The sequence below is a fragment of the Dermacentor variabilis genome, chromosome 1, assembly GCF_050947875.1.
Source record: "Dermacentor variabilis isolate Ectoservices chromosome 1, ASM5094787v1, whole genome shotgun sequence".
Lineage (NCBI taxonomy): Eukaryota > Metazoa > Arthropoda > Arachnida > Ixodida > Ixodidae > Dermacentor > Dermacentor variabilis.
Genome location: NC_134568.1, coordinates 146,099,827 through 146,122,610, shown reverse-complemented (window position 1 = coordinate 146,122,610; position 22,784 = coordinate 146,099,827). Strand labels below are relative to the sequence as shown.

The 22,784-nt window shown below is 47.1% G+C and overlaps 3 protein-coding genes across 6 annotated transcripts in view; 2 read left to right on the top strand and 1 right to left on the bottom strand.

Moving 5' to 3' along the window:
* The window catches only part of LOC142586057 (ileal sodium/bile acid cotransporter-like), a 255,466-nt gene extending 241,247 nt beyond the window's left edge, over positions 1-14,219 (top strand). For both annotated transcript variants that reach the window (XM_075697327.1, XM_075697319.1), the window contains one exon: positions 13,596-14,219. In XM_075697327.1, the coding sequence (XP_075553442.1) occupies positions 13,596-13,669 (74 nt within the window). In that variant the 3' untranslated portion in view covers positions 13,670-14,219. The remainder of the gene's footprint in view (positions 1-13,595) is intronic.
* Positions 14,220-14,296: 77 nt separating this feature from the next.
* LOC142587500 (mitochondrial import inner membrane translocase subunit TIM14) lies at positions 14,297-14,653 on the bottom strand. Its single transcript, XM_075698592.1, has one exon. It carries the CDS (start codon positions 14,651-14,653, stop codon positions 14,297-14,299), a length of 357 nt encoding a protein of 118 aa, XP_075554707.1.
* A 1,424-nt stretch (positions 14,654-16,077) lies between these two features.
* The window catches only part of LOC142585994 (uncharacterized), a 330,876-nt gene continuing 324,169 nt past the window's right edge, over positions 16,078-22,784 (top strand). The window contains exons 1-2 of one of the 3 annotated variants that reach the window (XM_075697173.1): positions 16,078-16,214; positions 20,568-20,672. In XM_075697173.1, coding sequence (XP_075553288.1) covers positions 16,163-16,214; positions 20,568-20,672 — 157 coding nt within the window. In that variant the 5' untranslated portion in view covers positions 16,078-16,162. Of the gene's footprint in view, positions 16,215-20,567; positions 20,673-22,784 lie in introns of those variants that run through there. The other 2 variants (XM_075697220.1, XM_075697194.1) reach the window with 2 other exon arrangements.

Genomic DNA, 22,784 nt, shown 5'->3' with positions numbered 1-22,784 from the left:
AACGTTTAGGATGAATATGCTCTTGGCGTTCTTGGCTCTAGGGAAGACTTCCGTAAGAATTAATTCGCAGTTACTGCGGCCGTGATTAATGTTGTGTGTCGTGTGGGCTAGCTTGTTGCTGACCAACGTGGCGATACCTCTGCATTTGTGTTGAAGTGTCGTAGCGGTCACGTCATAGCCGGATAGCGAGGGTGTAGCGCTATTTGGCTCTTGTAGGAGAATGACTTGAGGTTTGTCTTTTTTGGCTCGAATGTATTGTTGCAGGGGGGCCTTTTTGCGCACGTAGCCCGTCCAATTCCATTGCCAAAGGTGAAACTGTTCAGTTTGCGCGGCCATCGTTGTTGGCATTGGGTGGCCTTTGTGAGGCTGTCATAATATATGGTACGCGGGAGTGGAAAGTATAAACATACGAAGACAGTGCGCCGTGCTGTGGCGAAGATGACAGCGACTCTGTGCAAATACCCGCAAGAGAGCCATCATCATCATCATCATCATCATCATCATCGACACCAATTTGGGAGCGTCGGCAGTGGCGCTTCGAAAAGCGTGGCGCGAGAGTGTGTGGCCCGTGGCGTGAGCAGTGCGCGAGGTTCGGCGGTCGACGGAAAACAGCTTCTTCGCTGGGCGTCTGGCCCAGAGGAGCTATCGCCGCCCGCGCCAATACGCCACACCCGAAGCAACACTGTCGCCCGCTGGGAGGTTACCTCGCCCCGCTCTTCCGCTGGGCACTGGTCCAGGAGGGCTGGCGGTCCTGAACCGGGGCGGTCGAGCGTTCGGGTGAGCGGCCACAGGGCTACCCCGCCAGCTGTGGACGCGACCCGGTGACTGCGGCCGGCTACCTGAGCCCCGCGAGGCGGTCCGACCCGGCCGTCCAACCCGGCTGTCCGACCCAGCCGTCCGTCCCGGCCGTCCGACCCAGCTCTCCGACTCGGCCGTCCTACACGGCTGTCCGACCCGCCGGCCGACACTGCTGTCCGACCCCGCTGGCCAGCATCAGTTCCACGAGGTCTCAGACAAGGCGACACACGCTTCCGCCGGAACTGTAGGCCAATCATAATCCACCGATCCATAGAGATAGTGCATGTCGCCTATGAGGCATTGTCACGTGTGTGTGCCGTTATCTGTGTCGTGTACGTCAATACAAGTCCGATGTGTGTTTGTGCTATCGCGTGCTGCTTCTCCCTTTTTCTGGAGTGATCCGGCCCCAATAACATCACAAACTGGCGAGCCTGCCAGGATTCACTCGCAAATACAGTGAAAGGGGGCAGTTTCGCTTGAGCGCAGACACACATTAGTAGACGGCACCATGGATTTAGAGAAAATCACGGCTATAGGACTCCAAATAGGATTGTCAGGCGCAGAACTTCGCGGATGGATTGAAGCCGAACAGGCTAAACAAAGGGACGAGAGACCTGCGGAGCGAGAGGCAACCAAGGAAGCTGACGAGAGGCAGCGTGAGATCCTCCAACTAAAGCTTCAGCTTCAGGAAGGAGCTCGGAATGTGCCGGCAGCAGCTTCTGAAATTTTGACTGCGCCAAGCACCTCCTCGTCATCCCTCAATCCACAGAAGTTACTTCCTTTGTTCGACGAGAAACGCGATGACTTACACGCGTATTTACAGCGATTTGAGCGCGTAGCAACAGGGCAGGACTGGCCACAAGAAAAATGGGCTCTTGCTGTGAGCATGTGTCTAACTGGTGAAGCATTAACTGTGATCGGTCGGATGACTGCCGCCGATTCATTAGATTACCCGAAGGTAAAGAAAGCTTTGCTACAGAGGTTTCAATTCACGGCTCAAGGCTACCAAGAGAAGTTTCGGAAGGCACGAGCACGAGAGGGCGAAACTGGAAGACAGTTAGCAGCAAGAATTTCAGCCTATTTTGACCATTGGATTGAGATGGCTAATGTGCCTAAAACATAAGAAGGTCTACGAAATCACATGATCTCTGAACAGTTTCTGCGTTGTTGTGAGCCAAAGCTAGTCATTTTCTTGAAGGAGCGAGAGTGCAAATCCCTTGACGAACTTGCTAGCTTGACGGATCGCTTTCTTGAAGCGCAGAACTGGACTAACCTAGGAAAGGGTTAGTCCAGAAAGGAAAGGTCCCGACAACACAAAGGATTTTGGGGGGAAAAACATTGAAGCTCCCAGGAAACCGCAACTTATGTGCACCCTCTGTCACCGGTTTGGACATTTGGCTCCTGACTGCCGTGCCCCACCTAAGCGTATGCTGAAGTGTGAGTTGTGCGACAGAACGGGACATACTGCTGAAAATTGCCGAACTCGGTACGGGGACAACAAACCAAGTTCTGCGTGTGCATTCACCGAATCTCGACCAGTCCGGACTCGTCCAGTGAAAGAATCAAAGCGTCCAGGAAAGAAGACTCGCCGATCAAGTGACAGCGACGACGAGAAACCTGATAATGCTGTAACTTTCCTCATCGACGGGATGCCAGTGGTTGAAGGCCGGCTGATGGGAAGAAGTGTTCGTGTATTACGAGACACCGGTTGTAATACCGCAATTGCCAGACGGGAACTCGTTCCAGAGGTGTATATGACGGGAAGAAAGAGGAACGTTGTTCTTCTGGACGGCTCAACAAGCTACCTGCCTGAAGCTGTCGTGCAAGTGAACACGCCGTATTTTACAGGCAAGTTAACAGTGGCATGTATGGACGAGCCCCTCTACGACCTTGTTCTGGGAAATCTTCCAGGCGTCAGAGGACCATACGATCCGGATTCTGACTGGAAGTACCCCGCTGCTCCCAACGCTGAGTCGTCGCCGATAGAAATGAAGCTGAATAAGGCGCCTAGGAAGCCTCAGCATGTATCGAGCGTGGCTGAAGCCAGAACTGAAGAACAAGGCAAGATTCGTTCCTTGTGCGTTCCGGCAAACGTTCTACGTGACGTGACAAAAGGACAACTCATTAAGGAACAGCGGAAAGACCCCACGCTGAAACATAGTTTTGCCAAAGTGAGCAAGTTGTTTAACTCGGGAAAGGGTCACAGTTACGAATTCGTTGAAGAAAAAGGATTGTTGTATCGCCTTTACCTCCAGGCCACTGGCAGAACCTTTAAGCAGGTGGTCATACCAAAAGCATTTAGACATGGCGTATTAGAAGTGGCTCATGAAAACATCATTGCAGGACATAAAGGTATCAGAACAACCGATCGTGTCCTACAAGAATTTTATTGGCCTGATGTGCACAGAGACGTAAAACGCTTCGTGAAGTCGTGCGACAAGTGCCAAAAGACAACCGCTAAAGGGAAAGTACAGGCCGCTTCACTTCCTCGTCAGTGCGTGCTTGTGTGTGCCTGCAAAAATACGACCAGTTCGTTCGGTCCTGAAAATTTAGAAGCGCCGACACAAGATCCTCCGAAGTCGAGAAAGCGCCGGGGACCAGGACAGCGGAAACAAGCCCAGAGAGGAGCGTGCCAGGCACGTCAACAGAGTGTTGCGTTGGAGTCTCCTTTTGCAGGAGTATTCTTTTACTATTAACTATATAAAAGATTGTGACAATGTCGGAGCTGACAACTTGAGTCGCGCGTAATCACATGCTCATTTAGCAAAATGCGATTGGACAATGCGACCACTCAAGTATTTAATCTTTATTTGAAAGCGAACAGACTTGTGCATTAGTACTTTATCTGGGCGCAACGCCCTGTGAACAATGTGTGTCGTGTGCGTACACGAACAAGTGGACAAACGTACACGGCAATTTTCCTTTCTCTCTTTTTTTTCCATCCCGCGTCCTTGTCTTAGAATAGTTGTGAACAACTTTATTGAGAAGGGGGGTATTGTCATAATATATGGTACGCGGGAGTGGAAAGTATAAACATACGAAGACAGTGCGCCGTGCTGTGGCGAAGATGACAGCGACTCTGTGCAAATACCCGCAAGAGAGCCATCATCATCATCATCATCATCATCATCATCGACACCAATTTGGGAGCGTCGGCAGTGGCGCTTCGAAAAGCGTGGCGCGAGAGTGTGTGGCCCGTGGCGTGAGCAGTGCGCGAGGTTCGGCGGTCGACGGAAAACAGCTTCTTCGCTGGGCGTCTGGCCCAGAGGAGCTATCGCCGCCCGCGCCAATACGCCACACCCGAAGCAACACTGTCGCCCGCTGGGAGGTTACCTCGCCCCGCTCTTCCGCTGGGCACTGGTCCAGGAGGGCTGGCGGTCCTGAACCGGGGCGGTCGAGCGTTCGGGTGAGCGGCCACAGGGCTACCCCGCCAGCTGTGGACGCGACCCGGTGACTGCGGCCGGCTACCTGAGCCCCGCGAGGCGGTCCGACCCGGCCGTCCAACCCGGCTGTCCGACCCAGCCGTCCGTCCCGGCCGTCCGACCCAGCTCTCCGACTCGGCCGTCCTACACGGCTGTCCGACCCGCCGGCCGACACTGCTGTCCGACCCCGCTGGCCAGCATCAGTTCCACGAGGTCTCAGACAAGGCGACACACGCTTCCGCCGGAACTGTAGGCCAATCATAATCCACCGATCCATAGAGATAGTGCATGTCGCCTATGAGGCATTGTCACGTGTGTGTGCCGTTATCTGTGTCGTGTACGTCAATACAAGTCCGATGTGTGTTTGTGCTATCGCGTGCTGCTTCTCCCTTTTTCTGGAGTGATCCGGCCCCAATAACATCACAAACTGGCGAGCCTGCCAGGATTCACTCGCAAATACAGTGAAAGGGGGCAGTTTCGCTTGAGCGCAGACACACATTAGTAGACGGCACCATGGATTTAGAGAAAATCACGGCTATAGGACTCCAAATAGGATTGTCAGGCGCAGAACTTCGCGGATGGATTGAAGCCGAACAGGCTAAACAAAGGGACGAGAGACCTGCGGAGCGAGAGGCAACCAAGGAAGCTGACGAGAGGCAGCGTGAGATCCTCCAACTAAAGCTTCAGCTTCAGGAAGGAGCTCGGAATGTGCCGGCAGCAGCTTCTGAAATTTTGACTGCGCCAAGCACCTCCTCGTCATCCCTCAATCCACAGAAGTTACTTCCTTTGTTCGACGAGAAACGCGATGACTTACACGCGTATTTACAGCGATTTGAGCGCGTAGCAACAGGGCAGGACTGGCCACAAGAAAAATGGGCTCTTGCTGTGAGCATGTGTCTAACTGGTGAAGCATTAACTGTGATCGGTCGGATGACTGCCGCCGATTCATTAGATTACCCGAAGGTAAAGAAAGCTTTGCTACAGAGGTTTCAATTCACGGCTCAAGGCTACCAAGAGAAGTTTCGGAAGGCACGAGCACGAGAGGGCGAAACTGGAAGACAGTTAGCAGCAAGAATTTCAGCCTATTTTGACCATTGGATTGAGATGGCTAATGTGCCTAAAACATAAGAAGGTCTACGAAATCACATGATCTCTGAACAGTTTCTGCGTTGTTGTGAGCCAAAGCTAGTCATTTTCTTGAAGGAGCGAGAGTGCAAATCCCTTGACGAACTTGCTAGCTTGACGGATCGCTTTCTTGAAGCGCAGAACTGGACTAACCTAGGAAAGGGTTAGTCCAGAAAGGAAAGGTCCCGACAACACAAAGGATTTTGGGGGGAAAAACATTGAAGCTCCCAGGAAACCGCAACTTATGTGCACCCTCTGTCACCGGTTTGGACATTTGGCTCCTGACTGCCGTGCCCCACCTAAGCGTATGCTGAAGTGTGAGTTGTGCGACAGAACGGGACATACTGCTGAAAATTGCCGAACTCGGTACGGGGACAACAAACCAAGTTCTGCGTGTGCATTCACCGAATCTCGACCAGTCCGGACTCGTCCAGTGAAAGAATCAAAGCGTCCAGGAAAGAAGACTCGCCGATCAAGTGACAGCGACGACGAGAAACCTGATAATGCTGTAACTTTCCTCATCGACGGGATGCCAGTGGTTGAAGGCCGGCTGATGGGAAGAAGTGTTCGTGTATTACGAGACACCGGTTGTAATACCGCAATTGCCAGACGGGAACTCGTTCCAGAGGTGTATATGACGGGAAGAAAGAGGAACGTTGTTCTTCTGGACGGCTCAACAAGCTACCTGCCTGAAGCTGTCGTGCAAGTGAACACGCCGTATTTTACAGGCAAGTTAACAGTGGCATGTATGGACGAGCCCCTCTACGACCTTGTTCTGGGAAATCTTCCAGGCGTCAGAGGACCATACGATCCGGATTCTGACTGGAAGTACCCCGCTGCTCCCAACGCTGAGTCGTCGCCGATAGAAATGAAGCTGAATAAGGCGCCTAGGAAGCCTCAGCATGTATCGAGCGTGGCTGAAGCCAGAACTGAAGAACAAGGCAAGATTCGTTCCTTGTGCGTTCCGGCAAACGTTCTACGTGACGTGACAAAAGGACAACTCATTAAGGAACAGCGGAAAGACCCCACGCTGAAACATAGTTTTGCCAAAGTGAGCAAGTTGTTTAACTCGGGAAAGGGTCACAGTTACGAATTCGTTGAAGAAAAAGGATTGTTGTATCGCCTTTACCTCCAGGCCACTGGCAGAACCTTTAAGCAGGTGGTCATACCAAAAGCATTTAGACATGGCGTATTAGAAGTGGCTCATGAAAACATCATTGCAGGACATAAAGGTATCAGAACAACCGATCGTGTCCTACAAGAATTTTATTGGCCTGATGTGCACAGAGACGTAAAACGCTTCGTGAAGTCGTGCGACAAGTGCCAAAAGACAACCGCTAAAGGGAAAGTACAGGCCGCTTCACTTCCTCGTCAGTGCGTGCTTGTGTGTGCCTGCAAAAATACGACCAGTTCGTTCGGTCCTGAAAATTTAGAAGCGCCGACACAAGATCCTCCGAAGTCGAGAAAGCGCCGGGGACCAGGACAGCGGAAACAAGCCCAGAGAGGAGCGTGCCAGGCACGTCAACAGAGTGTTGCGTTGGAGTCTCCTTTTGCAGGAGTATTCTTTTACTATTAACTATATAAAAGATTGTGACAATGTCGGAGCTGACAACTTGAGTCGCGCGTAATCACATGCTCATTTAGCAAAATGCGATTGGACAATGCGACCACTCAAGTATTTAATCTTTATTTGAAAGCGAACAGACTTGTGCATTAGTACTTTATCTGGGCGCAACGCCCTGTGAACAATGTGTGTCGTGTGCGTACACGAACAAGTGGACAAACGTACACGGCAATTTTCCTTTCTCTCTTTTTTTTCCATCCCGCGTCCTTGTCTTAGAATAGTTGTGAACAACTTTATTGAGAAGGGGGGTATTGTCATAATATATGGTACGCGGGAGTGGAAAGTATAAACATACGAAGACAGTGCGCCGTGCGGTGGCGAAGATGACAGCGAATCTGTGCGAATACCCGCAAGAGAGCCATCATCATCATCATCATCATCATCATCGACACCAATTTGGGAGCGTCGGCAGTGGCGCTTCGAAAAGCGTGGCGCGAGAGTGTGTGGCCCGTAGCGTGAGCAGTGCGCGAGGATCGGCGGTCGACGGAAAACAGCTTCCTCGCTGGGCGTCTGGCCCAGAGGAGCTATCGCCGCCCGCGCCAATACGCCACACCCGAAGCAACACTGTCGCCCGCTGGGAGGTTACCTCGCCCCGCTCTTCCGCTGGGCACTGGTCCAGGAGGGCTGGCGGTCCTGAACCGGGGCGGTCGAGCGTTCGGGTGAGCGGCCACAGGGCTACCCCGCCAGCTGTGGACGCGTCCCGGTGACTGCGGCCGGCTACCTGAGCCCCGCGAGGCGGTCCGACCCGGCCGTCCAACCCGGCTGTCCGACCCAGCCGTCCGTCCCGGCCGTCCGACCCAGCTGTCCGACCCGGCCGTCCGACCTAGCTGTCCGACCCGGCCGTCCTACACGGCTGTCCGACCCGCCGGCGGACACTGCTGTCCGACCCCGCTGGCCAGCATCAGCTCCACGAGGTCTCAGACAAGGCGACGCACGCTTCCGCCGGAACTGTAGGCCAATCATAATCCACCGATCCATAGAGATAGTGCATGTCGCCTATGAGGCATTGCCACGTGTGTGTGCCGTTATCTGTGTCGTGTACGTCAATACAAGTCCGATGTGTGTTTGTGCTATCGCGTGCTGCTTCTCCCTTTTTCTGGAGTGATCCGGCCCCAATAACATCACAGAGGCCACGTTGTTACTTTGTCTCGAGCGACAACGCCCGAGGTAGCTTGGTGATGCCATTTCTAGCGCGTTGAGCCTTGCCCCCTGGCTGTAGATCGTCTCCATCATGTGGTTGATTTGTAGCGTTATCCTGTCGTAACCTTCCTTGAGGGTCCCTAATCTATATGCATTTCAATTATGTCCGTACGTTACTTATCACGCACACATTGTTTTGCTTTGTGATGGTGATCATTTTTCACCGGACTGTCACTCTTATTAATTTGCGGCTCAGCGCAAGACGCGCGCGCATACATACTGTATTCAAAATTACTTTGATATTATCACCGATTCAATTCGCCCCGATGATAACAACGATGTTTTAATGACATCCCCTTTGAAACGGGACGATGAGAAAGTCACCTAGCCTGCTTGATTTAGTCAGGTATGCTGCACATGTTTTTTACCTAGCATTTTTGTATACATCGCCTTAGTATTTTTCCCCCTTCAACATCTACTTCGTACCGCTAGCCATGACTGCGAGAGACCCGGTTGTATCAATCTCTTCCCTACTTTTTCTTTCCCACCAATACTCTAAACGTCTTTTGCTTATCTCGACTGCTGACCGGTTGACGCCTCGAGATCTCTGAGTGGCGCCCTCTTGCCTGTGACGTCAGTGGGGGGACTGCGCTGCCGCGCGTGCGTTCGCTACATGAAGGCAACTTGAAACTGTCGCCCAAGGCGCTTTGCGCGAGTATTTGAAATGCGAGTCGGCAGGTTCGTCGAACAGTTTGAAATCCTTCTTAGGGAACTATGTGGTCTCTGTGGCGCGTTAATGCGTGCACTGCTTTAGCGGCATTGCAGCAAAATGCGGTCGGGAACGTCTGATGCGAGGGCAGACAAAATTAGTGGGGACAACAAAGTTAAGCAGTCTCGTGCTGCAGTGCTGACCTTCGCAAAACGACTTCATTTAATATTGGTCACCTTCACCGTAACACAGCTCAGCTCTGCATGTTAGTCAACTCAGCGCAACCCTTTCTTTGATCCTCTCATGGGTAGCGAGCACATTGCACGGGTGAGGTTCGTTCATCGATCAGAATTAGTTATTATTGCGTAAGAAAAACAAGCGGCAACCTGTGCTTAGACCAGCGTTTTCAAATTATATTGTTCGGTAAACGCGTCATTTGTATTTAGAACTATAACAACGAAATTGAGAAGCTTAGTTTTGTTGGTACTAGACCGAACATGTAGCTGTAGCGCTAAACACACGCACAAAGGTACAATAAAATGTTCACAGGCTTTCCGGCGTTTTCTAGCTCTTTACAACATATTTGTATAACGCTGATAAAGTGATGTTTTCAGAGTCGCTGCGTGTAGTCTGAAATGCATTGAACAGAAATAGTCTTATGCTAACCTAAAAGCATAAAATTTTTGCGTTAGAAAGTGGTAATGCGATTTATTTGCAAGAAAATAGTGTAAAGCATGCTTGACGATTGCGAAACGTGATAGATCGCGGTGCATCTAATGTTCGACATAAGCCGCTTGTCAGTAAAATTACGATATTTTTCTTGTCGGAAAAAGTTTGATGTTTGCAACACAAAGTGGCTAGAATTATGTGCGCAATCTAAAGTTTGTATTCAACTACAGTGCCGCTTAACCGACGCACGAATGAGCCCTGGGATAGGGCTTCATTTCCAAACGTGCGTAGACTATCTCTCATTTAGTAGCTCGGCGCGATGTTTTATGACTGAGTCACACATTTTATGACTGTCCCTGCCGGCGAGGGCTGCGGTTATATGAAACTTATTTACATAAAAAAAGAATTCTTACATTTTATGTGGAGAAGCCACCATATAATTATTAGGAACGCCGTAGTGGAGAACTGCAGTATAATTTTGACCACATGGGTTTCTTTAACGTACTTCTAAATATACGCGGGTGTTTTGCCACCACTGAAAAGCGGCCGGTGTCGAATCAGCGACTTCGAACTTGGCAGCGCAACGCCATAACCACTGAGCTACATCGGGTGGTTACATAGAAGATACATTAAATATATAACGTTTGTTATAAATCTAACAGTTGCAAAAAAATACAGATAGTAATAGGAGAGCGCCGTGCTAAGCCAGCATGCAATCAGAGCGCGAGCAAGCCGTGAAATTAGAGCTATTTTAGCGAGAGTGCAGCAGACGACAAAGGCGAGTCCCCCCATGGTCCCCCGTCCGACGTCGTTGGAGCGCCGTTCGCAGCGCCGCCGTCGGTCGCGCACGAGGCTGTTACCCAAAGAGTCTCGCCTAATCAAATTGCGCAAGTGACCTAACCAGCGCAGCTGATTCTCTAATGAATGCGGGCACCAGTGATTACTCTGGAATGAACGGTGATACGGGCATAAAGAGAGTACAGACGCATACATTATCACATACAGGATGTCCCACATAACTTGAGCCAGGAATTTAAAAATGAAAGGCGCGTCGGAAGCGAATTGAACCGAACGCATACTATTCGCAGTAGCCTACAGTAACTCAGACAATTTTTTGCCCCATAACTCACTAATTAAGTTTAATTACCAAACTTTTTAATTATTGGCTCAACAAGGCCGGCTGCATCGTGTCTGGCGACAAGGAAGCAACAGGGCGTTCTTTATCTCATCGGCAGCGCTCGACCAGCAGCATGCATTTTCGCCGTCATCCAACCCGAGCCGACCTTGTTCACCGAAAGCACGCTTGAGAGCGGCACGATACCGCTGCGCAAGCGCTCTGTCACGTGGCTTTCTTTCATATTTCGCGGGCTTTCTTTGCAACCCAGAAAAAAGGACTACGTGAGACGTATCGTAAACTACTCGATCGGTGCTTTCTGAAGGTGCTCTACAAATCTGCGTATTATACTTGGGGTCCTCAGCCAATAACTGAAAAGTTGGGTAACTAAACTTAATTAGCGAGTTATGGTGAAAACAAAAAATTGGCTGAGTTACTATAGGCTAGTGCGAATAGTATGCGTTCGGTTCAATTTGCTTACGACATGCATTTCATTTTCAAATTCTTGGCTCCAAGTTATGTGGGACACCCTGTACAGCACTTCAAGCTACCATCACTGGCTGCGTGATAAACACCACAAAACACACTTAAATTCAAACACAACAATGGCCTCACTGGAGATTGCTGTATCATTCGTAATGATAATTTCAGAAAAAAGAAATATTCAAGTGTCTTTTTTTTCACAATATGATTTGTGCTGGTAGGCATCATAAATTATGTAATTAATGATTCACTAATCATTTATTCAGCATATATAACTTTTACATATTTCAATTGTATATATGTATTTGCACATAAAAACGCAACCACGAATCTAACTCGAGGAGGTACTTTTGGTATCTCAGGAAAAGAACAAATATATATATCAGGATTATAATGCTACATGATGCTGCAATGAAACAGAAAGATGCATAAAGGCGGATGCCTATAGGGCTTCATTGTAACTGCGAACTGCCCTAGCAAAGTAATGTGAAAGCACAAGTGCACGCACAATTTATTCACTGTCACTGCTGACATCTTTGTTACTGTCAGCGAGAATGTGTCATCCTCTATGCCACCAATGTTATTGGCAAGCAGCACTTCACAAACACCTGTGACACAATTGAACACGGCAAAGCCTTTCACATACTGCGCGGTAATCCACTGTGCGACATTGAAGACCTCTCGCTTGATGCGCCTGCACAACAGCGCCGATCATCTTGATCAAGGCTGCAATTAATATATTGATGTGGCACTAACAGCATTTTAAATCAGGTGAAGACAGCACAAAATGTGCAGTGGTCACACACAGCTTGCATGCTCTTGTGCAAGGCATAGTACCAGTGCTAGAGAAAAAAAAAAAAGGCATGTTATATTTATGTCATGAACCCAAATAAAACACGAGGTGCATTTTGAGGCCTAAAATTTTTGGAATAGGCACGCATTATATTTGTGCAAATATATATATTATAGTATAGTATAGCATCTACTCAGACATGTTTAAGGGTTATTGACATATCAGGATTACCTTGTACTCTATAAAGGAGCTAAAAACAAATTCGTTAGTTTTTATAACTTTCACGGCACAAAAACAATGTGAAGGTGAAAATGCTTTGAAAGCTATGACATCATTGACATACATGCTCCAATTTTGGCAAGAAAGGAAAACTTTGGCCTTCATTTTGTCCATTGGTGAACAACATTTTTCAGCCAAATAAAAGACCCCAGAGTTTGAAAAGAAGTAAAATGTTCCGAGCAACATTGTAGGTTCTCGGTTGAGAAAAGAAGAACGATACTTGGCTCGTGTGCCTACAAACAAACTATGCACAATTTCTGTGGCCTCTAAAGAGGTGAATTTGCATGTGGACCAGATTGACAGTCTGTGAACTAAGTGGCAATTAGTTTTGCTTCTCATAAAGGTGCCCCATGGTGGTTCAGTTCCACTTGTTCACTGGATGCCCACTACGCATAGTATGTTTGCAATTCAGTCCATAATTTAAAGTCAATCCGGAAAATGCATGTCTCAGTACGTGGTCATTCTTGCATTTTGCTGGAAGCACCATGTTTCTGTGGCAATGGCATTCTGTACATTTGGAGCAATCTGTTTTGTTTACAAGCACATATCCAAGCCCACTATTTCGTTACACCCACAAAGCTGTCGGACAACTAAGTATAAATTGAGCTTATGCACTCACCTTTCTATTAATGACTTTTTGAAAGATGAGCAGCAAGTGTGATTGTCTTCCTCACTCATGATGTTGCTACTGGCACTTAAGTGACTAATGGGGACAACATTGTCTAGATCAACTCAACTTTTACCATATTTCCCAGCAGTCTAATGGGAGTGAGAACAGTGCCTTTACTATGAACAAAGAAATAATGTATATATAAATTTTGTGGCTTTGCTCTCTAACTGTAGATTAGAGAGCAAACGGAGGTAGTCAATACTCTAGTCGACAGTAAGAGGAAGAAATGGAGTTGAGCATGCCATGTAATGCGTAGTGCAGATAACCAGTGGTCTATTAGATTTGAAGAATGAGTGCCAAAACGTGGGAAATGAAGCCAAGGAAGGCAGAGAATTGAGTGGTCTAATGAAGTTATGAACTTCGCAGGCATGAGATAGGGTCAGGAAGCACATGACAGGGGCATTTGGACGTCGTTGGACGAAGCATTCATCCTGCAGTGGACATGAATAGGGTGATGATGATCATGATGAGCAATGGTGAAAACCATCAGTGGTGCCAAGGAACACCTGTAGAAAGGAACAAAAAAGGTGGAACCTTACCCAGTTACTGCCACACATCACAGTACACGCTTTTCTCCCAAATGGCCTCGCACCGAATCGAAAAAGGTACAACTGAGCCTAACAATAGATGCATTATAATCCTGTTCACAAAAACTTTGACATGTCGCCACTAATGCTGCACTGGAACATCTTATGTGGCAGATCCTCAAAAGAATTGCAGTAATTGGTTCATGCATCCCTCCAACTGATACTTTCAAATCTGTTTTCAGATAACGAAAAGATGCAGCTGTCCACTGTGCAAGTCCCAAGCCATGGTGTTTTCAATGCAGCATTTCAGGGATGATGTAGCTTTCACAAGTGGACTTCAGTGTGCACTTACTATGCTTGGAAAGACTGCTGTTTTATTCATCACCCCTCAACAAGCAATGCTGTTGGTCTACAAATTTGCGTTACTGACCTAAACGGAGCTGCACAAAAATGCACTGGTGCACAATACCAACAATGTACATAAATGTGACATGTCATTTTTGGTGATGCCCATCATGATTTCAGCTAAGTAATGCTTTGGCTTGTGTCACTCTGAGCTTTATAAATGCTTGCAGCATGTAACGTCTTACAGCAAAACACCTGAGCCACATCGTGACATTGAAAATTCGTATGTGCGCTGAAAATGAATAAACACGTGCCAAAGACTGCGTAAGGGAATATGTTTTAATTTACACACACCATAGCCAATGTACTGATGTGGCTTGATCTACTTTTGGATGACTCGATTTTCTCCCGAAATTCAATTACAGAAGCTTACATTGAAGTACCAAAGGCACTTAATAAAGTTCATAACACAATCCCAATCAAAGCTGACTGGTCTTCCGTCTGCTCAAGCGTCTACATCACTCGCAGGGAAAAAAAATATATGTATATATACTACGGTCCATCACTAAACCTGCGCAACTGCGACGCAATGTTGCAGCTATTTTGACTTGCCGCTCTCAAGTAAGTCCTTCGCTTCGTTGATCTTCGCAGCCAGGTAAGGAGAGCCTCCACGATCCGGATGGTTGAGTAGCATGATCCTCTTGTGCGCGTCTTTCAGCTTCGACTTGCTCGCAGACGGGCTCACGCCAAGGATAAGGCCAGCTTCTCGTTTGCTCATCTTCATCTCAAACCCACCCCTGTAGTATTTCGAACCCGCAAAAGATTCGGCGGTTGGCAAGTTCTTCAAGCTCTCTTGCAATGTCTTCGACCACGCTCTCGATGAGCGTAGTAGCGCACGACCTGTGAAACCCACAGCAGCAAGGGCCAGGCCAGCAACTATTACGCTTGAAGACATAGCAGCAGCTCACGGACTGTTAAAATGCAACCTCACGGAGCACTGTAACGCAACAATGAGCTTACTCTACTTAGTGCCGTAAGTTGTCGCCGCGCTCCCCATTCTCCTCTGTTTTCTGCATTGGATTGGCGCGGCTCGCTACGTGCTTGCGCTCGCATTTCCAGCACAGATTGGCGTGCGCCTGCTTTTCCAGTGGGCTACAACGGGGCGCTCACTGCTCGCGCTAAAAGGCGTCGGCTAGCGCAGACGTGCTTATTGCCGTGCGCTTACTGTATAACCACAGATTAGCGCGCGCCTGCTTTTATCACTGGGCGTTTAACAGATTGCTAGCTGCTCGCGATCAAAGACGAAGTGCGCGTCGGCAAGCGCAGAAGTCTTTTGCCGTGTCCTTACCGTGCATGTAAGCACGCAGGAGTGCCGGTAAACATGCACGCAATGGGACAGGAAACTACTCTTTTTTACTTTGTGATATACATTCACACTAGGTAGCGCCGAGCAATGGCTTCTAACAACTTTGTGGGCCCTATAACGAACGCTCACACGCAAAAAAAAAAAAAAAAAAAAAGAAATAGAGGCCCGTCGTGGTTGACTATATGGTGTTGGGCTGCTCAGCACGAGGTCGCGGGATTGAATCCCGGCCGCAGCCGCCGCATTTCGATGGAGGGGGGCGACATTAGAAAACACCCGTGTACTTAGATTTAGGTGCACGTTAAAGAACCCCAGATAGGTCCAAATTTCCGGAGACCCCACTACGGCGTGCCTCATAATCAGATCGTGGTTTTGGCACGTAAAACCCCATAATTTTTTTAATAGAAAGTTATTGGCAAAAATCGAAGCGCCACCTCCTAACCGCAACTGCATCGCTGCTGGAATCGCACCTGACATGGCTGTGGCAGCAGTCTATTAACGGCCACGCGCGCTGCGGAGACTTTTCTACGTTTGTTAGAAACCATTGCTCAGCGCTACCCAGTGCAAAGTAAAGGGAAAATAAAGCACAGTTTTCTCTCCTCTTGCTTGTATGTTTCACGGCATTCCTGCGTGCTTACATGCACGGTAAGCGCGCGGCAAAAAGCGCGTCTGTGCTAGCCGGCGCCTTTTAGTGCGAGCAGCGAGCCTGTTGAAAGCCTAGTGTACTAAGCAGGCACACACCAATCTGTGCTCGGAAATGCGAGTGCAAGGACGTAGCGAGCCGCGCCAATCCAATGCAGAAAAAAAAAACGGAGGAGGAAGGGGAGCATTTAGGAAAGAAAAAGGACGTGAACTTACCTGCTGAGCATCGCCCCCAAGGGCTCCATGGTCGCTGCGCATGCGTTAGCTGAGAGGAGGTGAGAAAGGAGAACGAATGTACTTTACTTTAACAGATGTGACGTCACATTGTTCGTTTTCTTCTTTTTTTTTTTTTGCTGTAGCAACTCTCGAACTCGGACAACATTCATGCAACATTGCCGAGTCTCGTTCGCGCGCACCGCATGCGTGATCTTGTAGGTCGCTTTTTGTTTTTTGCCCTTGATGACATATGTTGCCCAGCTGCCGGTGCTACCGCAACGCACTTGGGGAAAAGGTGAGTGTCGTTCGATTACCTGTTCTCATCCTGATACTTGTAAAAACCGGTTGCGCATTCGAGCTGCGGTCGATATGTTCTCGAAATTCGAAGGAACACGAAACGGTTGACGCAGGTCTCGCAGCGATCGCAGAATAATTGATTCGTTCGCGCCTTCAACAATTATAATGGCGGCAGCTTCCGCGCGCCAGCAATGCATACACTCAACTAGTGTGAACGTCGTCCTGTGATTTTTATCTCGTGCGTAGGTCTTTTTTTTTTTTCTCCACCTCTATCGGATGACTTCGCCATGCGCCTCTTATTTACCCATGCAACACATGGCTGCATTTAATTACCTAACTGCTTGCACTGAGGCTTTAATTCCCACTGCTTGTCAGAGGCTTTTATTTGTTGCAGTGAGATAACGAAAGCTTGTTTCCATCACTAAAAGCTTCTTAGCAGCTCTTTTGGGAGCCGTGGATTTAAACTATGCACTGTGTTGTGAGCGAGCTGGTAAACAATTAAGCCTACTTTACTGCTGCTGTCGCTTTTGCGGGAACTTTCAAAATTAAACATGCATATATATATATATATATATATATATATATATATATATATATATATATATATATATATATATATATATATATATGAGTGTATGAATCGGCTCACCAAGCTTTCCATACACGTCCGTTGCTTTCGTTCATAGGTCATGTACGCAGCTTTGCAACTGTGATCGACATTGTAAAAACAGCAAAAAGGCAGATGACAGAAATAGTGTGTCTGTGAGAGCTGCTTTTAAAATATTAACCAACTGCGTGCACTCGTGTTAGCTAAGATGTCTGTAGATGTTTTAGCTAAGTGCATCTTCCTTCCAAAGTTAAGCCGCTATACATGTGTCCTCATTGTTCAGGTTACATCTGATGATGAAGGAATGTTCTTGTGGCTATGATGTGTGTTGGTTTAGGAAACGCATAGTGTTCAATTCGGAATTACTGTTGGCGTGCTTTTGCACAAGTGGTTTTAGTAACATAATTTCACAGGCTATGCAAAATGAGGCGTAGCATATGCTTCACCTCTGGCATATTGATGATCACCGATGGTATATAAAACAGTGATGCAGACCAAGCATCACAAAGAATTAATGTTTCCTCTCTTTCTTACAGGCTGCTGTGTTTCAACTAAATCTGCTTTTCCTGTGTCCAGTGGCCTCTACTGTCAATTAGTGCTTGCCAATTTCTGTTACACTGGTACCCACTAACGTTAAAATATTATGCCTCCCCTCTCTTCCTTTGTCCTTCTGGCCTTTCACTCTGCTGCAAGCTTTTAGATTTCAATGCTCGAATGATTAAGACAAAAATTGATGCCACGATATTATTTGGCAGTTATCATGACGGCAGTCATTTAGATGAACCTGAACCTAAATGAGAAAACAAAATAGGCATGCCTGAGTAGGAATAACTGTTCCTGGTGACCAAACTGGCTCAATGCTAAACCTGAGGTCCTTGTCCTTGCCTCAAGGAAATTGGTCTTAAAGAGTCACAGACCCTGTTCGTGATCTTGTGACTGTCTATTGGATCTGATAGGCAGTCACGGAAGTTGCACAAAAAGGAGCGACTTTCACTTGGAGAACTGTTTTTATCACAAATAGCCATACAGCGCCAGCTGTGCTATGAGCAGGCACAACTGCATGCACAAATTGTAGCTTGTACTTTACTTTAAAATAATTTCATATCTATCTGTGAACTTCCCAAGCCGCTTCACAACTGTAAGCTGAATCTGATGTAGACTGTCTTGGGGTCATGATCCATATTTTGGTGAAAACTAAGAATGCACCCTGTGAATGAATAAGCATCTTGAGCTCACCATTTGAAAATGCCTTTTATGTGCACTCAGTAGGAGACAGTTCTCCAAGCTTCTCGACATGATTTGCAGGGATCCTAGAAGGAACATTTGAGTTGCATTATATTTTCACTAATCTACTGTGGTCACGATTACACCACACTGTTTAAAAGGTGTTGAGACTAAAGCAATACTTATTTGCCTTAGTATAATGTCTAAGTGGTGGGCACTCTGCAGTCTGAAAAATGAATAAAGCATTATGGCCGCGACATTCACCACCGCTTTAGTTGCTCATAAAATCATCGAAGTGCATGCAAACAGCTTCCACATTGTGTCTGTCAAAAACATGTTCCATCGTGCTGCACCATTATGTACATCAGCTTTGTGTAGAAGCCACGGCTGTTGCAATGTGCTGTAGGGCAACGTACCTTGGTTAAGTGGAAAAGCCACTGTTGTTGCAGTGCTCTTAACTGTTATACACGTCAACCTTGTGGCAATGCCACCGCAGTTGCACTGTGCTGCACCACAAAGCATTTCGAATTTGTGGGAAAGCACACTTACTAAATATTGCATGTGCTCAATTTGGGCATTCTGAATGCAAAGAATTCTTGCCTCATACCAAGCACTTTGCAGTCGGCAATTTTATGTCTCGGATCGTTTCGGTCTTCTGAATTGAAAACAAAAATATGTCTGACAGTGAGCCCGAACCTGTCTCCCAGCATAACAACCCAACGCTCTAACCATTTGGCCACTGTCATGCACATACTTCTCGCTCGCCAATATACGTAGCTGGATGTATGGCATAGTGGCATGTGTATTACGGTGCATAATATGTGTCGGAGCATGTGCGCATGTACAAGTTGCTTATCAAAGTGAGAGCACGTCAGTCTCTCCCATTCTTCCTTTGTTGCAGGACTTTGAGGTGCTTTGTTAGACTGCACCACCTTTGGGATTCGCTCACATTTCCAAGTACCCTCACTGTTAGCACAACATCTAGCAGCTAGCACAACATGGACACTGTGTAATATTGTACTACCTTTAGGCTGTAATGTTCTTCACTGGAGTACAAAAAGAAATGCAGATCCAACGTACATGTTAGAATCTACAGGGTCTGTCCTGAAAGTAATGTCATTAAGGCCATTAAAATCCATTTATTGAATTTATTGTTACAAGTGTTTAAAAAATTTTTAAAATACTCTGCTATTGCGTCGATACATCGGCTCTAGCAAGACTTCCAGCTCTCGAAAGCGTTGCGGTAGACCTCCTCCGGAATGGCCTTTAATGCTGTGGTGTAAGCTGCTTTGATCGCGTCCACGGTCCCAAAATGCTTGCCTTTCAGGAGTGTTTTGAGGCGTGGAAACAGAAAAAAAGTCGGGGGGGAGCCAAGTCCGGGCTATGGGGGATGCAGGATCGTTGGCACCCTTGCTTAACCAGGTAGTCGGTGACGATGAAGGCACTGTGGGCCGGCACATTGTCATGGTGCAACTTCCAGTTGTCTGCGATGTCCGGCCGGATGCGTTGAACCCTGCGTTTCAGTCTTTTGAGGACTTGCACGTAAAATTTGGAGTTCACAGTGGTTCCAGGTTCTACAAACTCGTGATGAACCAGTCCGTGGATGTAAAAAACGATGAGCATAATCTTGATCATTGTTTTGCTCATCCTGGCTTTCTTGTGGTGAGGGGACGAGTGCGTGTGCCACTCCGATCATTGCCTTTTGGTCTCCGGGTCATATTCAAATACCCAAATCTCATCACCTGTAATAATGCTGTCCAAAAATTTTCGATCACGTTTGCACTTGTCGAGGTTTTCTTGGCTTTTTTCAATGCATCGTGACTTTTGGTCGTCAGTGAGCACTTTTGGAACCATTTTTGCGCACTCCTTCCGCATGCCGATATCGTTTGTAATGTTTTCATGAACTTGAGTTTTCGGAATGGTTAACATGTCGGCCAGTAAGTGAACACTTAATCGTCGGTCTGAGTTCAACAGTTCCCTCACTCTCGTCACATTGCCAGCCGTGGTGGTCGTGGATGGCCATCCGGTGTGGTCCTCGTCGGTCGACCTCTTCCTGACCTTCCAAAAAGGCCTTGTGCCACCGAAACACTTGCCGATCTAACAGGCTATGTTCTTTGTAAGCAGTCTTGAGCATAGTAACAGTTTCCGCAGCAGTCTTACCCAGTTTCATGCAAAACTTGATAGCAAATCTTTGTTCTAACGAGCGCTGCATTTTCACTTGTGCAAGAATAAAAAACAACAAGCGGTTAATCAGAATCTATGAAACATGCATATCTAATGCATTGATCCAGTCCAAATGATCGACAGCGTATTTGCCTTGGCGAGCTAGCAGTAGCAGATGTCACAAGCATGTTATGTAGGGAAGCCACCTCACCGCCTGTAGCTGTTGTCTGTGCAGTTAGGATGAATGTGATATGTGTGCTTGTTGAGTGGAGAATGTTGACAAGAGGTGTTTGCACAGAGAAGTGCGACACTTATCTTAATACTATCTATAAGGCATGTATACTTCTTGTGTTCCAGTGGCACATACCCATTCTAGGAGATGGGCCAAGAATAGGCACATAGCCATTTGCGCATACCGCATAAGCCAGGTTTTCAACTCGGCAAAACAGCAGCCACCACAAGGTAGGTGGGAAGAGGCAAAGAAACCTTCATCGTATGACCGTGCCTTTGCCTCTGTACTCTCCTCACAAAGCTTGTGTCATACATGCAATCACTCGCCATGCACAAACACACTGGTCAGCACTGCATTGTTTGGCAGAACCTAAACCAATGCTACATGGTCATTTACCTGCAGAATGCTTCCTGTAACATAAATCCCCACAGTGTTTGGGATTTATATAATTTTTTTAATTTCTCAGGCATTTGGTGGTAGAGGCCAGTGCATTAGACAGAAATCACACTACTCTGCAGCAATGTTCAGAATGTAATCTGAGGTGCTCTATTTGGCTGTAAATTGAAGATAGAAATTATGTTAGTAGTTAAAATATAGCATCCAGTATTGAAACTACACATGCATTCAAGGCTGAGCCATATCATAAAAACACAGAAGAGCAGACACACACACAGTGGTCTCTTGAGCTGTCATTCTGTGTATCTTTATCAACAAGCCCAGCTGCATACTGAAGTAAGGCATGTTGTTGGGCTAGTCAGTCCATAGCTTCAGCGAGGAAAGCAACGTAAGCAGAAACATAGATGACACACACAAAGTGCAAACTTGCAACTGGCTTTACGTCGTGAAGGCAGGGAGTTTATCAGGTTCTTCAAAATAGCAAAACAAGGAACAATCGCAAAGAAATCATGCACAAGACAGCGACGAAAAATGGCAATGCCCCGTGTGCAGGAGAGTCCCTCTGTGCCTACCGAAAAATTCTGTTTCTTTCCTTGATAGGGGTGAAGAAGGTGAGGTAACGCAGTTGTTACCGCTTTTAGCAATGTAGAATGCCATAATGACTTCTCTTTCTGTTTTTGATTTTGCCTTTGAAAGGAATTTAGTCTGTTCCAGATAAGGCAAGCAGCTTTTGCTGTCGCAGCTCTTGCACTGAAAGGGGAGATTCTCAAGGATAGAAATAAAATTCTTAAATGGGCACATTAGGACTCCCGCGCTCTTAATGCAAACATGGCCTTGCTATTTTCGTCACTGCCTCGTGCACGATTTCTTTGCGATTGCTCCTTGTTTTGCTATTTTGAAGTACCTTATATATTCCCTGCCTTCACGGAATAAAACCAGTTGGAAGTCTGCGCATTGTGTGTTTGTGTTCACATCTTGTCTTCCTTGCACAGTTTAAAATTTAATATGTCAGTTTTTATGTCAATAATAATTGACAGTAAACACTGCTTCGATGCCGAAAAATGTGAATCAGATCATTTTATTTTTGGCAACAACTTTTTTGGGCATAGGAGGCTAAGCAAATGGTTATGTTGCAACACTGTAAGACTGAATAAGATGGGTGACTCCCTGTGCACCAGAACATCTGTGGATGTTGTGTGAGGCACTTTTTCCATGCTTTTTCACTATGTGAGCAAGACTACAAGCAGCTAGTGGTGCACCATAGGTAAGTTTCGTGGTGCTTCACCATGTGCTTTCTACAGTCGACTCCCCTTAATTCTACCCTCATGAGACCAACGAAACTGATCTAATTGTCCAACGGGTTGAATTAAACAAGATGCAAAAACATGCCAAAACACCATTGATTCACTTGGCAGTATGTGCTTGAGTAACACGCCTCCAAAACGAACGTGCGCCAACTTTCCATTTGTCGAAAGTATAAAACTAAAGTAGAAATGACTTAAAACTTCGAACCAAAGTAGAAACCTAACATGTGCCTGATGTTTTAAAATGGCAGCCAATTAGAAAATTGGCTGCCATTCTTAAGCGCCGTATTACAGCCGTGATATATGCGGTAAAGCACATGAATGCTGTAAACGCAGTTTTAGTTTTGCACTCAATTGCACATGTAGTGTAAGCCATTTTCTGCTCAATTTCGAAAAAGTGCCTGTTATAATTGGGACCTTGTCGGCTACCATTATTGCTTGAAAATCTTCCTCGGGTGGGTCAAAAATAGATGTTTCAGACAGGAGATGGCGTTTGTTTAACACATTCACTGTCCCCTAAGCTCTGCTAAGACAGACGCTGCCACCAAAAGGGCGCGTTGTTGGTGTCTGGTCAAGTTCGCATTATACAGCGAATGCCAATTTTAGGGTCAAACTAATGAACGTTTAGGCCCATAGAAATGC